The sequence below is a fragment of the Mirounga angustirostris genome, unplaced genomic scaffold, assembly GCF_029215605.1.
Source record: "Mirounga angustirostris isolate CCGP_5_RB_7025 unplaced genomic scaffold, mMirAng1.0.hap1 SCAF_17, whole genome shotgun sequence".
NCBI lineage: Eukaryota > Metazoa > Chordata > Mammalia > Carnivora > Phocidae > Mirounga > Mirounga angustirostris.
The window spans coordinates 691,819-706,786 of NW_026991725.1; the positions used below are offsets into that span (position 1 = coordinate 691,819).

The 14,968-nt window shown below is 40.9% G+C and overlaps 1 protein-coding gene across 3 annotated transcripts in view; it reads right to left on the reverse strand.

Moving 5' to 3' along the window:
• Window positions 1-14,968, reverse strand: part of LOC123853571 (olfactory receptor 3A10) — a 268,345-nt gene that overhangs the window by 150,088 nt on the left and 103,289 nt on the right. For all 3 annotated transcript variants that reach the window (XM_064582124.1, XM_064582125.1, XM_064582126.1), the window contains exon 3: window positions 9,252-9,337. Coding sequence is in view for 2 of the 3 variants with exons in the window: in XM_064582125.1 (XP_064438195.1) it covers window positions 9,252-9,337 (86 nt within the window). In the remaining variant the exon portion in view is untranslated. The remainder of the gene's footprint in view (window positions 1-9,251; window positions 9,338-14,968) is intronic.

A 14,968-nucleotide genomic window follows, 5' to 3' on the forward strand; every position in this document is an offset into this window, starting at 1 on the left:
TTTGTTTGTTTGTTTCTTTATTTTATTTTGTTACGTTAATCACCATACATTACATCATTAGTTATTGAAGTAGTGTTCCATGATTGATTGTTTCCATATAAAACCCAGTACTCCATTCACTACGGGCCCTCTTTAATGCCCATCACCAGGCTAACCCATCCCCCCACCTCCCCCCCACTAGAACCCTCAGTTTGTTTCTCAGAGTCCATTATCTCTCATGGTTCATCTCCCCATCCGATTTCCCCCCTTCAATTTTCCCTTCCTACTATCTTCTTTATATATATATTTTTTATTATGTTATGTTAATCACCATACATTACATCATTAGTTTTTGATGTAGTGTTTCATGATTCATTGTTTGCGTATAACACCCAGTGATCCATGCAGAACGTGCCCTCCTTAATACCCAACATCAGCCTAACCGATCACCCAACTCCTCCCTTCTAGAACCCTCAGTTTGTTCTTCAGAGTCCATAGTCTCTCATGATTCTTCCCACCCCTCCAATTACCCCCCCTTCATTTTTCCCCTCCTACTATCTTCTTCCTTTTTCTTTTTTTAACATATAATGTATTATTTGTTTCAGAGGTACAGGTCTGTGATTCAACAGTCTTGCACAGTTCACAGCATTCACCAGAGCACATACCCTCCCCAATGTCTATCACCCAGCCACCCCATCCCTCCCATCTCCACCACTCCAGCAACCATCAGTGTGTTTCCTGAGATTAAGAATTCCTCATATCAGTGAGGTCATATGATACATGTCTTTCTTGGATTGACTTATTTCGCTCAGCATAACACCCTCCAGTTCCATCCACGTTGTTGCAAATAGCAAGATTTCACTCCCTTTGATGGCTGCATAATATACCATTGTACATATATATACCACATCTTCTTTATCCATTCATATGTAGATGGACATCTTGGCTCTTTCACAGTTTTGCTATTGTGGACATTGCTGCTATAAACATTGGGGTGCATGTACAACTTCGGATCCCTACGTTTGTATCTGGGGTAAATACCCAGTAGTGCAAATGTTGGGTCATAGGGTAGTTCTATTTTCAACATTTTGAGGAACCTCCATACTGTTTTCCAGAGTGGCTACACAAGCTTGCATTCCTACCAACAGTGTAGGAGGGTTCCCCTTTCTGACATCCCCGCCAACATCTGTCATTTCCTGACTTGTTAACTTTAGCCATTCTGACTGGTGTGAGGTGGTATCTCCTTGAAGTTTTTATTTATTTATTTATTTATTTATTTATTTATTTATTTATTTATTTATTTATTTATTTTATTCTTATGTTAATCCCCATACATTACATCATTAGTTTTAGATGAAGTGTTCCATGATTCATTGTTTGTGCATAACACCCAGTGCTCCATGCAGAATGTGCCCTCCTCAATACCCACCACCAGGCTAACCCATCCTCCCAACCCCCTCCCCTCTAGAACCCTCAGTTTGTTTTTCAGAGTCCATCGTCTCTCATGGTTCATCTACCCCTCCGATTTACCACGCTTATTTCTTCCCCTCCCGCTACCTTCTTCTTCTTTTTTTTTTTTCTTAACATATATTCCATTATTTGTTTCAGAGGTACAGATATGAGATTCAACAGTCTTGCACAATTCACAGTGCTTACCAGAGCACATACCCTCCCCAGTGTCTATCACCCAGTCACCCCATCCCTCCCACCCCACCCCTCACTCCAGGAACCCTCAGTTTGTTTCCTGCAATTAAGAATTCCTCATATCAGAGAGGTCATATGATACATGTCTTTTTCTGTTTGACTTATTTCACTCAACTTAATACCCTCCAGTTCCATCCACATCATTGCAAATGGCAAGATCTCATTCCTTTTGATGGCTGCATAATATTCCACTGTATATCTATTCTTTATCCATTCATCTGTCGATGGACATCTTGGCTCTTTCCACAGTTTGGCTATTGTGGACATTGCTGCTATAAACATTGGGGGTGCACGTACCCTTTCAGATCCCTACTTTTGTATCTTTGGGGTAAATACCCAGTAGTGCAATTGCTGGATCATATGGTAGCTCTATTTTCAACTTTTTGAGGAACCTCCATACAGTTTTCCAGAGTGGCTGCACCAGCTTGCATTCCCACCAACAGTGTAGGAGGGTTCCCCTTTCTCCACATCCCCGCCAACATCTGTCATTTCCTGACTTGTAAATTTGAGCCATTCTGGCTGGTGTGAGGTGGTATCTCATTGAGGTTTTGATTTGGATTTCCCTGATGCCGAGCGATATTGAGCACTTTTTCATGTGTCTGTTGGCCATTTCGATGTCTTCTTTGGAAAAATGTCTATTCATGTCTTCTGCCCATTTCTTGATTGGATTCTTTGTTCTTTGGGTGTTGAGTTGGATGAGTTCTTTATAGATTTTGAATACTAGCCCTTTATCTGATATGTCATTTGCCAATATCTTCTCCCATTCTGTCAGTTGTCTTTTGGTTCTGTGGACTGTTTCCTTTGCTTTGCAAAAGCTTTTTATCTTGATGAAGTCCCAATAGTTCATTTTTGCCCTTGCTTCCCTTCCCTTTGGTGATGTTTCTAGGAAGAAGTTGCTGCGGCTGAGGTCAAAGAGGTTGCTGCCTGTGTTCTCCTTTAGGATTTTGATGGACTCCTGTCTCACATTGAGGTCTTTCAACCATCTGGAGTCTATTTTTGTGTGTGGTGTAAGGAAATTGTCCAGTTTCATTCTTCTGCATGTGGCCATCCAATTTTCCCAATACCATTTGTTGAAGAGACAGTCTTTTTTCCACTGGACATTCCTTCCTGCTTTGTCAAAGATGAGTTGACCATAGAGTGGAGGGTCCATTTCTGGGCTCTCTATTCTGTTCCATTGATCTATATGTCTGTTTTTGTGCCAGTACCATGCTGTCTTAATGATGACAGCTTTGTAATAGAGCTGGAAGTCCGGGATTGTGATGCCGGCAGCTTTGCTTTTCTTTTTCAACATTCCTCTGGGTATGCGGGGTCTTTTCTGGTTCCATACAAATTTTAGGATGATTTGTTCCATTTCTTTGAAAAAGGGGATGGTATTTTGATGGGGATTGCATTGAATGTGTAGATTGCTCTAGGTAGCATGGACATCTTCACAATATTTGTTCTTCCAATCCTTGAGCATGGAACGTTTTTCCATTTCTTTGTGTCTTCTTCAATTTCTTTCATGAGTATTTTATAGTTTTCTGAGTACAGATCCTTTGTCTCTTTGGTTAGATTTATTCCTAGGTATCTTATGGTTTTGGGTGCAGTTGTAAATGGGATCGACTCCTTAATTTCTCTTTCTTCTTTCTTGTTGTTGGTGTATAGGAATGCCACTGACTTCTGTGCATTGATTTTCTATCCTGCCACTTGGCTGAATTCCTCTATGAGTTCTAGCAGTTTTGGGGTGGAGTCTTTGGGGTTTTCCACAGAAAGTATCATATAGTCTGCAAAGAGTGAGAGTTTGACTTCTTCTTTGCCTATTTGGATGCCTTTGATTTCTTTTCGTTGTCTGATTGCTGTGGCTAGGACTTCCAATACTATGTTGAATAGCAGTGGTGATAGTGGACATCCCTGCTGCGTTCCTGACCTTAGGGGGAAAGCTCTCAGTTTTTCCCCATTGAGAGTGATATTCGCTGTAGGTTTTTCATAGATGGGTTTTATGATATTGAGGTATGTACCCTCTATGCCTACACTCTGAAAAGTTTTGATCAAGAAAGGATGCTGTACTTTGTCAAAAGCTTTTTCTGCATCTATTGAGAGGATCATATGATTCCTGTTCTTTCTTTTGTTAATGTATTGTATCACACTGATTGATTTGCGGATGTTGAACCAACGTTGCAGCCCAGGGATAAATCCCACTTGGTCATGGTGAATAATCCTTTTAATGTACTGTTGGATCCTATTGGCTAGTATTTTGGTGAGAATTTTTGCATCCATGTTCATCAGGGATATTGGTCTGTAATTCTCCTTTTTGATGGGGTCTTTGTCTGGTTTGGGGATCAAGGTAATGCTGGCCTCATAAAATGAGTTTGGAAGTTTTCCTTCCGTTTCTATTTTTTAGAACAGTTTCAGAAGAATAGGTATTAATTCTTGAAATGATTGGTAGAATTCCCCTGGGAAGCCATCTGGCCCTGGGCTTTTGTTTTTGGGGAGATTTTTGATGACTGCTTCAATTTCCTTAGTGGTTATAGGTCTGTTCAGGTTTTCTATTTCTTCCTCGTTCAGTTTGGATAGTTGATACATCTCTAGGAATGCATCCATTTCTTCCAGGTTATCTAATTTGCTGGCCTAGAGTTGCTCATAATATGTTCTTATAATTGTTTGTATTTCTTTGGTGTTGGTTGTGATCTCTCCTCTTTCATTCATGATTTTGTTGGTTTGGGTCATTTCTCTTTTCTTTTTGATAAGTCTGAACGAGGGTTTATCAAACTTGTTAATTCTTTCAAAGAACCAGCTCCTAGTTTCGTTGATCTGTTCTATTGTTCTTTTAGTTTCTATCTCATCGATTTCTGCTCTGATCTTTCTTATTTCTCTTCTCCTGCTGGGTTTAGGCTTTTTTTGCTGTTCTTTCTCCAGCTCCTTTAGGTGTAGGCTTAGGTTGGGTACTTGAGACCTTTCTTGTTTCTTGAGAAAGGCTTGTATTGCTATATACTTTCCTCTTAGGACTGCCTTTGCTGCATCCCAAAGATTTTGAATAGTTGTGTTTTCATTTTCATTGGTTTCCATAAATTTTTTAAATTCTTCTTTAATTTCCTGGTTGACCCATTCATTCTTAAGTAGGATGCTCTTTAGCCTCCATGTATTTGAGTTCTTTCCGACTTTCCTCTTGGGATCAAGTTCTAGTTACAAAGCATTGTGGTCTGAAAATAGGCAGGGAATGATCCCAAACTTTTGGTACCAGTTGAGACCTGATTTATGACCTAGGATGTGATCGATTCTGGAGAATGTTCCATGGGCACTAGAGAAGAATGTGTATTCCGTTGCTTTGGGATGGAATGTTCTGAATATGTCTGTGAAGTCCATTTGGTCCAGTGTGTCATTTAAAGTCTTTCTTTCCTTGTTGTTCTTTTGCTTAGACGATCTGTCCATTTCAGTGAGGGGGGTGTTAAAGTCGCCCACTATTATTGTATTGTTGTCAATGTGTTTCTTTGCTTTTGTTATTAATTGCCTTATATAATTGGCTGCTCCCATGTTAGGGGCATAGATATTTACAATTCTTAGATCTTCTCATTGGATAGACCCTTTAAGTAGGATATAGTGTCCTTCCTCATCTCTTATTACAGTCTGTGGTTTAAAATCTAATTTGTCTGATATAAGGATTGCCACCCCAGCTTTCTTTTGGTGTCCATTAGCATGGTAAATGGTTTTCCACCCCCTCACTTTCAATCTGGGGGTGTCTTTGGTTCTAAAATGAGTCTCTTGCAGACAGCATATTGATGGGTCTTGTTTTTTAATCCAGTCTGTTAGCCTGTGTCTTTTGATTGGGGCCTTTAGCCCACTTACATTCAGGGTAACTATTGAAAGATAGGAATTTAGTGCCATTGTATTCCCTGTAAATTGACTGTTTCCGTATATTGTCTGTGTTCCTTTCTGGTCTATGTTGCTTTTAGGCTCCCTCTTTGCTTAGAGGACCCCTTTCACGATTTCTTGTAGGGCTGGTTTTGTGTTTGCAAATTCCTTTAGTTTTTGTTTGTTCTGGAAGCTTTTTATCTCTCCTTCAATTTTCAATAACAGCCTAGCTGGATATAGTATTCTTGGCTGCATATTTTTCTCATGTAGTGCTCTGAATATATCCTGCCAGTCCTTTCTGGCCTGCCAGGTCTCTGTGGATAGGTCTGTTGCCAATCTAATGTTTCTACCATTGTAGGTTACATACCTCTTCTCCCGAGCTGCTTTCAGGATTTTCTCTTTGTCTATGAGACTCGTAAGTTTTACTATTAGATGTCGGGGTGTTGACCTATTTTTATTGATTTTGAGAGGGGTTCTCTGTGCTTCCTGGATTTTGATGCCTGTTTCCTTCCCCAAATTAGGGAAGTTCTCTGCTATAATTTGCTCCATTATACCTTCTGCCCCTCTCTCTCTTTCTTCTTCTGTGATCCCAATTATTCTAATGTTGTTTCGTCTTATGGTATCACTTATCTCTCAAATTCTGCCCTCGTGATCCAGTAGTTGTTTATCTCTCTTTTTCTCAGCTTCTTTATTTTCCATCATTTGGTCTTCTAGCTCACTGATTCTCTCTTCTGCCTCATTTATCCTAGCAGTTAGCGCCCCCATTTTTTGATTGCACCTCATTAATAGCCTTTTTTATTTCGACTTGGTTAGATTTTAGTTCTTTTACTTCTCCAGAAAGGGTTTCTCTAATAACTTCCATGCTTTTCTCAAGCCCAGCTAGTATCTTTAAAGTGATGATTCTGAACTCTAGATCTGACGTCGTACTAATGTCCTTATTGAGTAGGTCCCTGGCAGTCGGTACTACCTCTTGTTCTTTTTGTTGGCGTGATTTTTTCCATCTTGTCATTTTGTGCAGAGGAGAATAGATTAATGAGAGAACAAAATGCTAGCAGAGTAACAACGTCCCCAGAAAATATACTCTAAACAAATCAGAAATGACCTGAAACAGTGGGGAAAGAAAGGGAAAGAGAGAAAGAAGAAAAAGAAAAAAAAGAAAAAGATAAAGATAAAGATAAAAACAAACAAAAACAGAAAAAAACAAAACAACAACAACAACAACAAAAACAGAATGTGGTCAAATATGATCAGGCTGGTATATAGATCAGTGCCACATACTAGATTTTGGGTGTATTTTGGTCTTTTAGAAGAAAGTGCCTCCCAAAATTTTAAAGAAAGAAAAACTTATATATGTACAAAAATAAGGGTTGATATGATGAAGGGATGGAATATGACTGTAAAGATGAAAATTATAAAAAATTTTATAAAAGGAATTGATAAGAAGTTGTTTGAAAAAAGAAAGAAGAGGATTTAAAAAAAAAGGGGAGAAATGTGATCAGGCAGGAGGCTAGAACAAAACCATACACTAGAGTTTTAGGGTATATTTTGATCTGTTAGAAGAAACTGTATCTCAAAATTTTAAAGATAGAACAACTTAGATATATATGCCAAAAATACGGGTAACTACTATGAAGGGATAGAATATGACTCTAAAAATGAAAAATAAAAATGTTTTTTTTAAAAAGTGATTGATAAGGTGTTGGTTGAAAAAGGGAAAAAGAAAAATTCAAAAAAAAAAAAAGAAAAAGAAAAAAAGACAGTTAAAAAAAATTAACTTTGCAAGACTAAAGAATCATGGTAAAAAAGCCATGAATTCTATGTGTAGTATTCCCCTAGCGCTGGAGTTCTGCGGTTCTCATTGATCAGTAAACTTGGTCTGGGCTGGCTGTTCTCGCTGATCTTCTGGGGGAAGGGCCTGTTGCTGTCATTTCCAAATATCTTTGCCGGAGGCGGAATTGCCCTGCCCTTGCCCGGTCCAGGCTAAGTAATCTGCTCGGGTTGCTCTCCAGAGCTTTTGTTCCCTGTGAGCTTTCCGTACAGCTTTGGAGGCAGAGAGTGAGAATGGTGGCCTCCCAATCTCCACCCTGGAGGAGCCGAGAACTCAGAGCCCTGCTCCTCAGTGAGCCCCCAGAGAAAACCGTCAGTCACTCCCGTCTCCCCAGTCTCCGGCCACACTCCGTGCTCACCCGGCTTGTGACCGCACGTTTCTATCTCTGGCACCCGACCCCGGGTGGAGTCTACAAACCCAGCAGATCCCTGCGGTGTGTGCCCATGCCACTCCTCCTGGGGAAGGAAGGTGAGTCTCCCTGGATCTGCCGCTTGTTGGGTCCCTGCTGGAGGAGCAGTGGCCCGACTGTGCCACTGATCACGGTTTATGGCAACCCCGAGCTGAGAGCCCACGCCTCGGCTCCGTCTCTGAAGCCGGCCTCCCTCTTCCGATACCTGGGAGCTCTGCCTCACTCAGGCACCCCCGGTCTTTCTGTGACCCCGAGGGTCCTGAGACCACACTGTCCTGGAGGGTTCCACCCCCCGCTTAGCCACCGGAGTGACGTCCCTCAGCGGAGCAGTCTTTTAAAAGTTCCGATTTTTGCTCCGCGGCTCTATCACTTGCCAGAAGCGGCCAACAGGGGCCCCTCCCCCACCGTCTATCCTCCCTAATATCGCCTCGGATTCACTTCTCCACATGTCCTACCTTCCAGAAAGTGGTCGCTTTTCTGTTCAGAGAGTTGTTGCTATTCTTTTCTTCGATTTCCTGTTGAGTTTGTAGGTATTCAGAATGGTTTGATCCCTATCCAGCTGAATTCCTGAGAGGAGACGAAATCCAGGTCTCCTACTCCTCCGCCATCTTGCTCCGCCCCCAATTAAACTTTTGATATGAAGGCGGGCATGTGTGGTGATGAGCACTGGGTGTTATATGCAACTAATGAATCATTGAACACTACATCAAAAACTAATGATGTACTCTATGTTGGCTAATTGGACATAATAAAAAAAATACTTTTAATTTATAAAATGCCCCTATTTGTCTCTGATTTAAAAAGAAAGAAAGAAAAAAGTAGAAAACTTTTATGACAATAAAGGAATGAAATAGTGAAGAAGAGAATAATTTTTTTTTTGTAATTATTCCCCACTTGGGGAAGATTTTAAAGGGTCCTGTGGGACACTCTTGTGGAAGTATTTAATAAATTATACAGTGAAGATATGAAACATTGCAGCAAAATTAACAGAGCATGAATCAGATTGGAATTGATATAAGGAAAGTTTGGAAATAGATGAAGTCTTCTAAGAGACTCTTGTCGAATGTCTAAATTTTGAAAATGGGCTCCATAATGGATTCTAGCGGAAGAAGGAAGAAACTTGTACAATCTTGACTGATGTCCCTGCAAGTCAGGCTATGTGTCTCTCTCAGTGTGCTGTCAAAGCCCATAGCACAGTGTATATTCAGTGCATTGTTATTATACTATTAAGTGGGCACACAAATATTTGTTTTGGAAAAAATGAAACAATAGCAATCACAAGGACAAAGTGATGAGTGCTACAAAGGAAGTTCCACATGCCATGTGATTTCAGAAAAAGTAAGCAGTTCATTAAATATCAAAAAATATGTGTGCATATGTACCTTAACTATATCACATATATGATTGTCTCTTTCAATTCTCAAAATGGTCCTGCAGCATAGACAATAATAGCCTTCTTTTACAGAGGAGTAAACCAAATCTCTGAAAGGTAATGTAACTTACCTGATGTCTTTCAATTAGAAAGAGGCAGATGAGGATTTGAGCCCAATTTTCCTGGTACCCAGTGTTCTCCTGACTCAACAGCTGGCCTACAGGGAAGATATAAAATAATGAGAGATATCTAAGGAAATCAGGATGTGTGCAGGAGACATAACTGGGATTTTTGACAGGCAGAGGAGACACTCCAGCCATGGTAATAGTTGAGCTATATGGCACAGGTGAGAAACATGGACTGACATAGAAGTTATCAAACTTTATTATTCTTTGTAATTTAAAAACAATATTTATTATACTTTTCATTAATTATAAAGATCATGAATTTTTGCCTACCATTTATTGAGCAATTTTATGTGCCTGGCCATGTGTGAAGCCCTACACATGAAGTACCTCATTTAACCTTCATGACTTTAAAGCAGGAAAGAGAAGTGATCTTTCTAGTCTCAGTTCCCATTCTCATCACTGTCATTCAATCTATCCAATGGTATCCAACACCACTACAAAAAATGCCAAAGAATTCACAAGAAAAAGTGATGGTAATATAAATCACAGCTATCAGATTCCATTCATACCTCTGGTTTCCCAGGAGGTCACAGACATTGTTAAATGGTGTGGCATTGGGCCATGGGCTTGGGTAAAAAGCAAAGCAAAGGAAGTATTTCTACCCTAAAATCATGCCTTCCCTATCCTAAGGAAAGAGACAGCAAGATGGGTGTCCTCTGAAGACACTCAGTCAGGGTATAGAAGGGAAAGAAAACCTTTCAAATCATTTTTAAAGCAAGTGGAATATTGATTTTAAAACCTGACAAATATTGCACAAAACTAAAACCACAGATCAATCTGACTTGGAAATATTGATGCAAATTCTCAAAAAAAATATGAGAAGGGGCCAATAAAACATTAAAAGAACAATATCCTCACAAGATGGGTGTTATTCCAGAAATGCAAGGAATAATACATATTAGGAAAAGTTAATTAGGAAATTACATATTAAGAAAAATAATGGTATCATCCATGGGAATGCTTCAAGTATTGATCAATATTTAAAACCCATTTCTCATTAAGAATAATCATTAATTGGGAAATCAACTGATTTGATATACATATTATACATGATATAATATTACATATCTCTATTAAAAAGCTAATTTTAGGGCTGCCTGGGTGGTTCAGTCAGTTGAGGGTCTGACTCTTGATTTTGACTCAGGTCATGATCTCCAGGTAGTAAGATTGAGTCCTGCATCAGGGTCTGCACTGGGCATGGAGCCTGCTTGGGATTTTCTCTCTCTCTCTCTCTCTCACCCTCTCTCCCTCTCAAAAAAAAAAAAAAGCTAAATTCATAATGGGGAGAAAGGAGGCATTTATATTAAAATGATGAGTAAGATGAAGATACTCATAGCTAAAATTCCTATTTAAAATTCTATTGGATGGTCAACTAATCTTTGACAAAGCAGGAAAAAATATCCAATGGAAAAAAGACAGTCTCTTCAGTATGTGGTGCTGGGAAAATTGGACAGCTATGTATAGGAGAATGAAACTGGACCACTCTCTTACATCATACAAAAGATAAATTCAAAGTGGATGAAAGACCACAGTGTGAGACAGGAATCCATCAAAATCCTAGAGGAGAACATAGGCAGTTACTTCTTCGACATCAGCCATAGCAACTTCTTTCAAGACACATCTCCAAAGGCAAGGGAAACAAAAGTGAAAATGAAGTTTTGGGACTTCATCAAGATAAAAAGCTTCTGCACAGCAAAGGAAACATTCAACAAAACAACAAGGCAACCCACAGAATGGGAAAAGATATCTGCAAGTGACATTACAGATAAAGGGCTGAGATCCAAGATCTATAAAGAACTTCTCAAACTCAACACTCAAAAAACAAATAACCCAGTCAAAAAGTGGGCAGAAGACATGAACAGACACTTCTCCAAAGAAGACATACAAATGGCTATAACAGACACATGAAAAAGTGCTCAACATCACTAGCCATGAGGGAAATACAAATCAAAACCACAATGAGATACCACCTTACACGAGTCAGAATGGCAAAAATTAACAAAACAGGAAATAACAAATGTTGGCGAGGATGTGGAGAAAGGGTAACCCTCTTACACTCTTGGTAGGAATGCAAGCTGGTACAGCCACTCTGGAAAATAGTATGGAGGTTCCTCAAAATGTTAAAAACAGAGCTACCCTAGGACCCAGCAATTGCACTCCTGGGTATTTATCCCCAAAGATACAGATGTAGTGAAAAGAAGGGCAACATGCATCCCAATGTTCATAGCAGCAATGTCCACAACAGCCAAACTGGAAGGAGCTGAGTTGCCCTTCAACAGATGAATGGATAAAGAACAATGGAATATTATTCAGCCATCAGAAAGAATGAATACCCATCATTTGCATCAACATGGTTGGAACTGGAGGGGATTATGCTAAGTGAAGTCAAACAGAGAAAGACAATTATCATATGGTTTCACACATATGTGGAAGAGAAGCAATAGCATGGAGGACCATAGGGGAAGGGAGGGAAATCTGAAGCGGGGGAAATAAGAGAGGGAGACGAACCATGAGAGACTATGGACCCCAGGAAACAAACTGAGGGCTTCAGAGGGGAGGGGCATAAGGGAATGGGGTAACAGGATGATGGGTACTAAGGAGGGCACGTGTTGTGATGAGCACTGGGTGTTATATGCATCTAATGAATCATCGCACACCACATCAAAAACTAATGATGTACTACTATACAGTGGCTAACTGAACATAATAAAAAAATAAAAATAAAAAATAAAGTAAAAATAAATAAGTAAATAAAATTGTATTGGAGAAATCAAAACCTCAATGAGATACCACCTCACACCAGTCAGAATGCCTAAATTAACAAGTCAGGAAATGACAGATGTTGGCGGGGGTGCGGAGAAAGGGGAACCCTCCTACACTGTTGGTGGGAATGCAAGCTGGTGCAGCCACTCTGGAAGACAGTATGGAGGTTCCTCAAAAAGTTGAAAATAGAGCTACCATATGATCCAGCAATTGCACTACTGGGTATTTACCCCAAAGATACAAAAGTAGGGATCCGAAGGGGTATATGCACCCCGATGATTATGGCAGCAATGTCCACAATAGCCAAACTGTGGAAAGAGCCAAGATGTCCATCAACAGATGAATGGATAAAGAAGAAGTGGTATATATATACAATGGAATATTATGCAGCCATCAAAAGGAATCAGATCTTGCCATTTGCAACGACATGGATGGAACTGGAGGGTGTTATGCTGAGCGAAATGTCAAACAGAGAAAGACATGTATCATATGACCTCACTGATATGAGGAATTCTTAATCTCAGGAAACAAACTGAGGGTTGCTGGAGTGGGGGGTGGGGTGGGAGGGAGGGGGTGACTGGGTGATAGACACTGGGGAGGGTATGTGCTCTGGTAAGCGCTGTGAATTGTGCAAGACTGTTGAATCTCATATCTGTACCTCTGAAACAAATAATGCAATATATGTTAAGAGAAAAAGAAAAAAGAAGAAGGTAGCAGGAGGGGAAGAATGAAGGGGGGGAAATCGGAGGGGTAGACGAACCATGAGAGACGATGGACTCTGAAAAACGAACTGAGGGTTCTAGAGGGGAGGAGGGTGGGAGGTTGGGTTAGCCTGGTGATGGGTATTGTGGAGGGCACGTTCTGCATGGAGCACTGGGTGTTATGCACAAACAATGAATCATGGAACACTACATCTAAAACTAATGATGTAATGTACAGTGATTAACATAACAATAAAAAATTTGGGGGGGTGCCTGGGTGGCTCAGTCGTTAAGCATCTGCCTTCGGCTCAGGTCATGATCCCAGGGTCCTGGGATCAAGCCCCGCATTGGGCTCCCTGCTCAGCGGGAAGCCTGCTTCTCCCTCTCCCACTCCCCCTGCTTGTGTTCCCTCTCTCACTGTGTCTCTCTCTGTCAAATAAATAAATAAAATCTTTAAAAAAAAATTTTTTTTAATTGTATTGGAGATATACCTAATGCAATTAGAGCCATAAAAATTAGAAAGGAAGAGATACAATTATCTCTACAGATGAAAATGGTTCTGGTGAACCCAAAAACCTCAACTGCAAAGCAATAAAACAATTCAGAAGAATAAATAATACAGAACAAATAGACACACATAAAGAATATTCATATACACAAACAAAACTAATCAGAAGATGTGATAAAAGAAAACAACAGATTTACAATAACAACCAACCATAACTAAAGACAAAATAGGTACAATGAATAAAAATGAGTGGTCAGTGATGAGGGAAGCTGAGGACAAAGCAGAAGCTGACACCCCACAACACCCCCCACCCCCACCCCATGGGATATATGTGACATTCCTCATGCACTCCTGGGTGCCCTAAAGGAAAAAGAAATAGTTAACTTATAGAGATCACAATCCTGCAAGACATGAGTCTCCCTCAGTTTACAAAAGCCTTAGCAATTTACAAAAACAAGGCATTTCTATCAATGGTCTAGCTTCCAGAAGGGAATGTAAATACAATTAAATGTCCTTATAATCTGCGGCCCATTGACAGATACTTGAAGCAGGCAAAGGGCAATGTTCCTCCAGGAAGCTCCCAACTATCTTCATGCTAATGCCTTGCTAGAGGGAAAAACAACCTTAACTTGACAATGACAAGGACTCTGGTATCCTGTGAGTCTTCTTTACCATATGAAAATTCTTTTGAAACCTCCCTTTTCCTTACCTCCCCCAACCCCATCGTATATAATCAGCCACAACTCACAACCCGGGGGCAGTAGCTCTTTCTGCCCACAGGTCCTGTCCTTGTGCTTTAATAAACCACCATTTTGCACCAAAGATGTCTCAAGAATTCTTTCTTGGTTGTTGGCTCCAGACCTCACCCCACCAAACCTCACCTACATTCCAAAACCCCATCAGTCAAGACCTATACAAGGAACACTCTAAAATCCAAATTAAAGCATCAACTCAGGCAGAGGTTTAAAAATATCAAACTGTTAAAGCCATTCAATGGGAGGAGTGGGGGACTCCGTTTCAACCAGTCCCCTGAATTTAGCTGGATATCTACCAAGCCAGTCTGAACACTCACGAAATCAGCCTGAGATGTAAGATTATATGTCTGGTTCTCTATGGGGGCAGAGGATCTTCAGTGGAGAGGTACAGAGGATGGAGTTGTGATTGTGCAGACAGATAACAGAGGATAAACAGAAGGGGGAGGGGCCCACCTGAAGCTGCCCACTGGACAGTGCAAAAGCGTCCTGCACTTGGGGACCAGCGATAGATTGCAGAGTGGTGGTGGTGGGACAGGGCCCATTAACAGTGCTCCAACAGAATCCAGGAACTTAGCGTGCAAACGCAGGGACCAGGGCAGCCACTTGCGCGGAACTGTGCCTGCGGACCTGGGGGTCTGACTGTCACCGCCGCCACCACTGTTGTGACTGTTGCCCGCACCTGCCCAGACCAGGATCCCTTGCGGTTTTGGAGGCAAAGCAGAGACGTACAGGGGCCTGGGTCCACCGCTGAGAGGATCCCTGGGGGTGCACACCGCCTGCAGGAACCTGCAGTTTTCAGCAGTGCTCATAGAGGGGGAAACTGTGTTCTGGAGCGTTCAGAGAGGAGCAGACTGTGGCTTCTCTCCTCTGGGGTGGAGGTCTGGGTGTGGACATTTTCCTTTGCTCTGACCCTCCAAAAAGGCACAGAAAGCT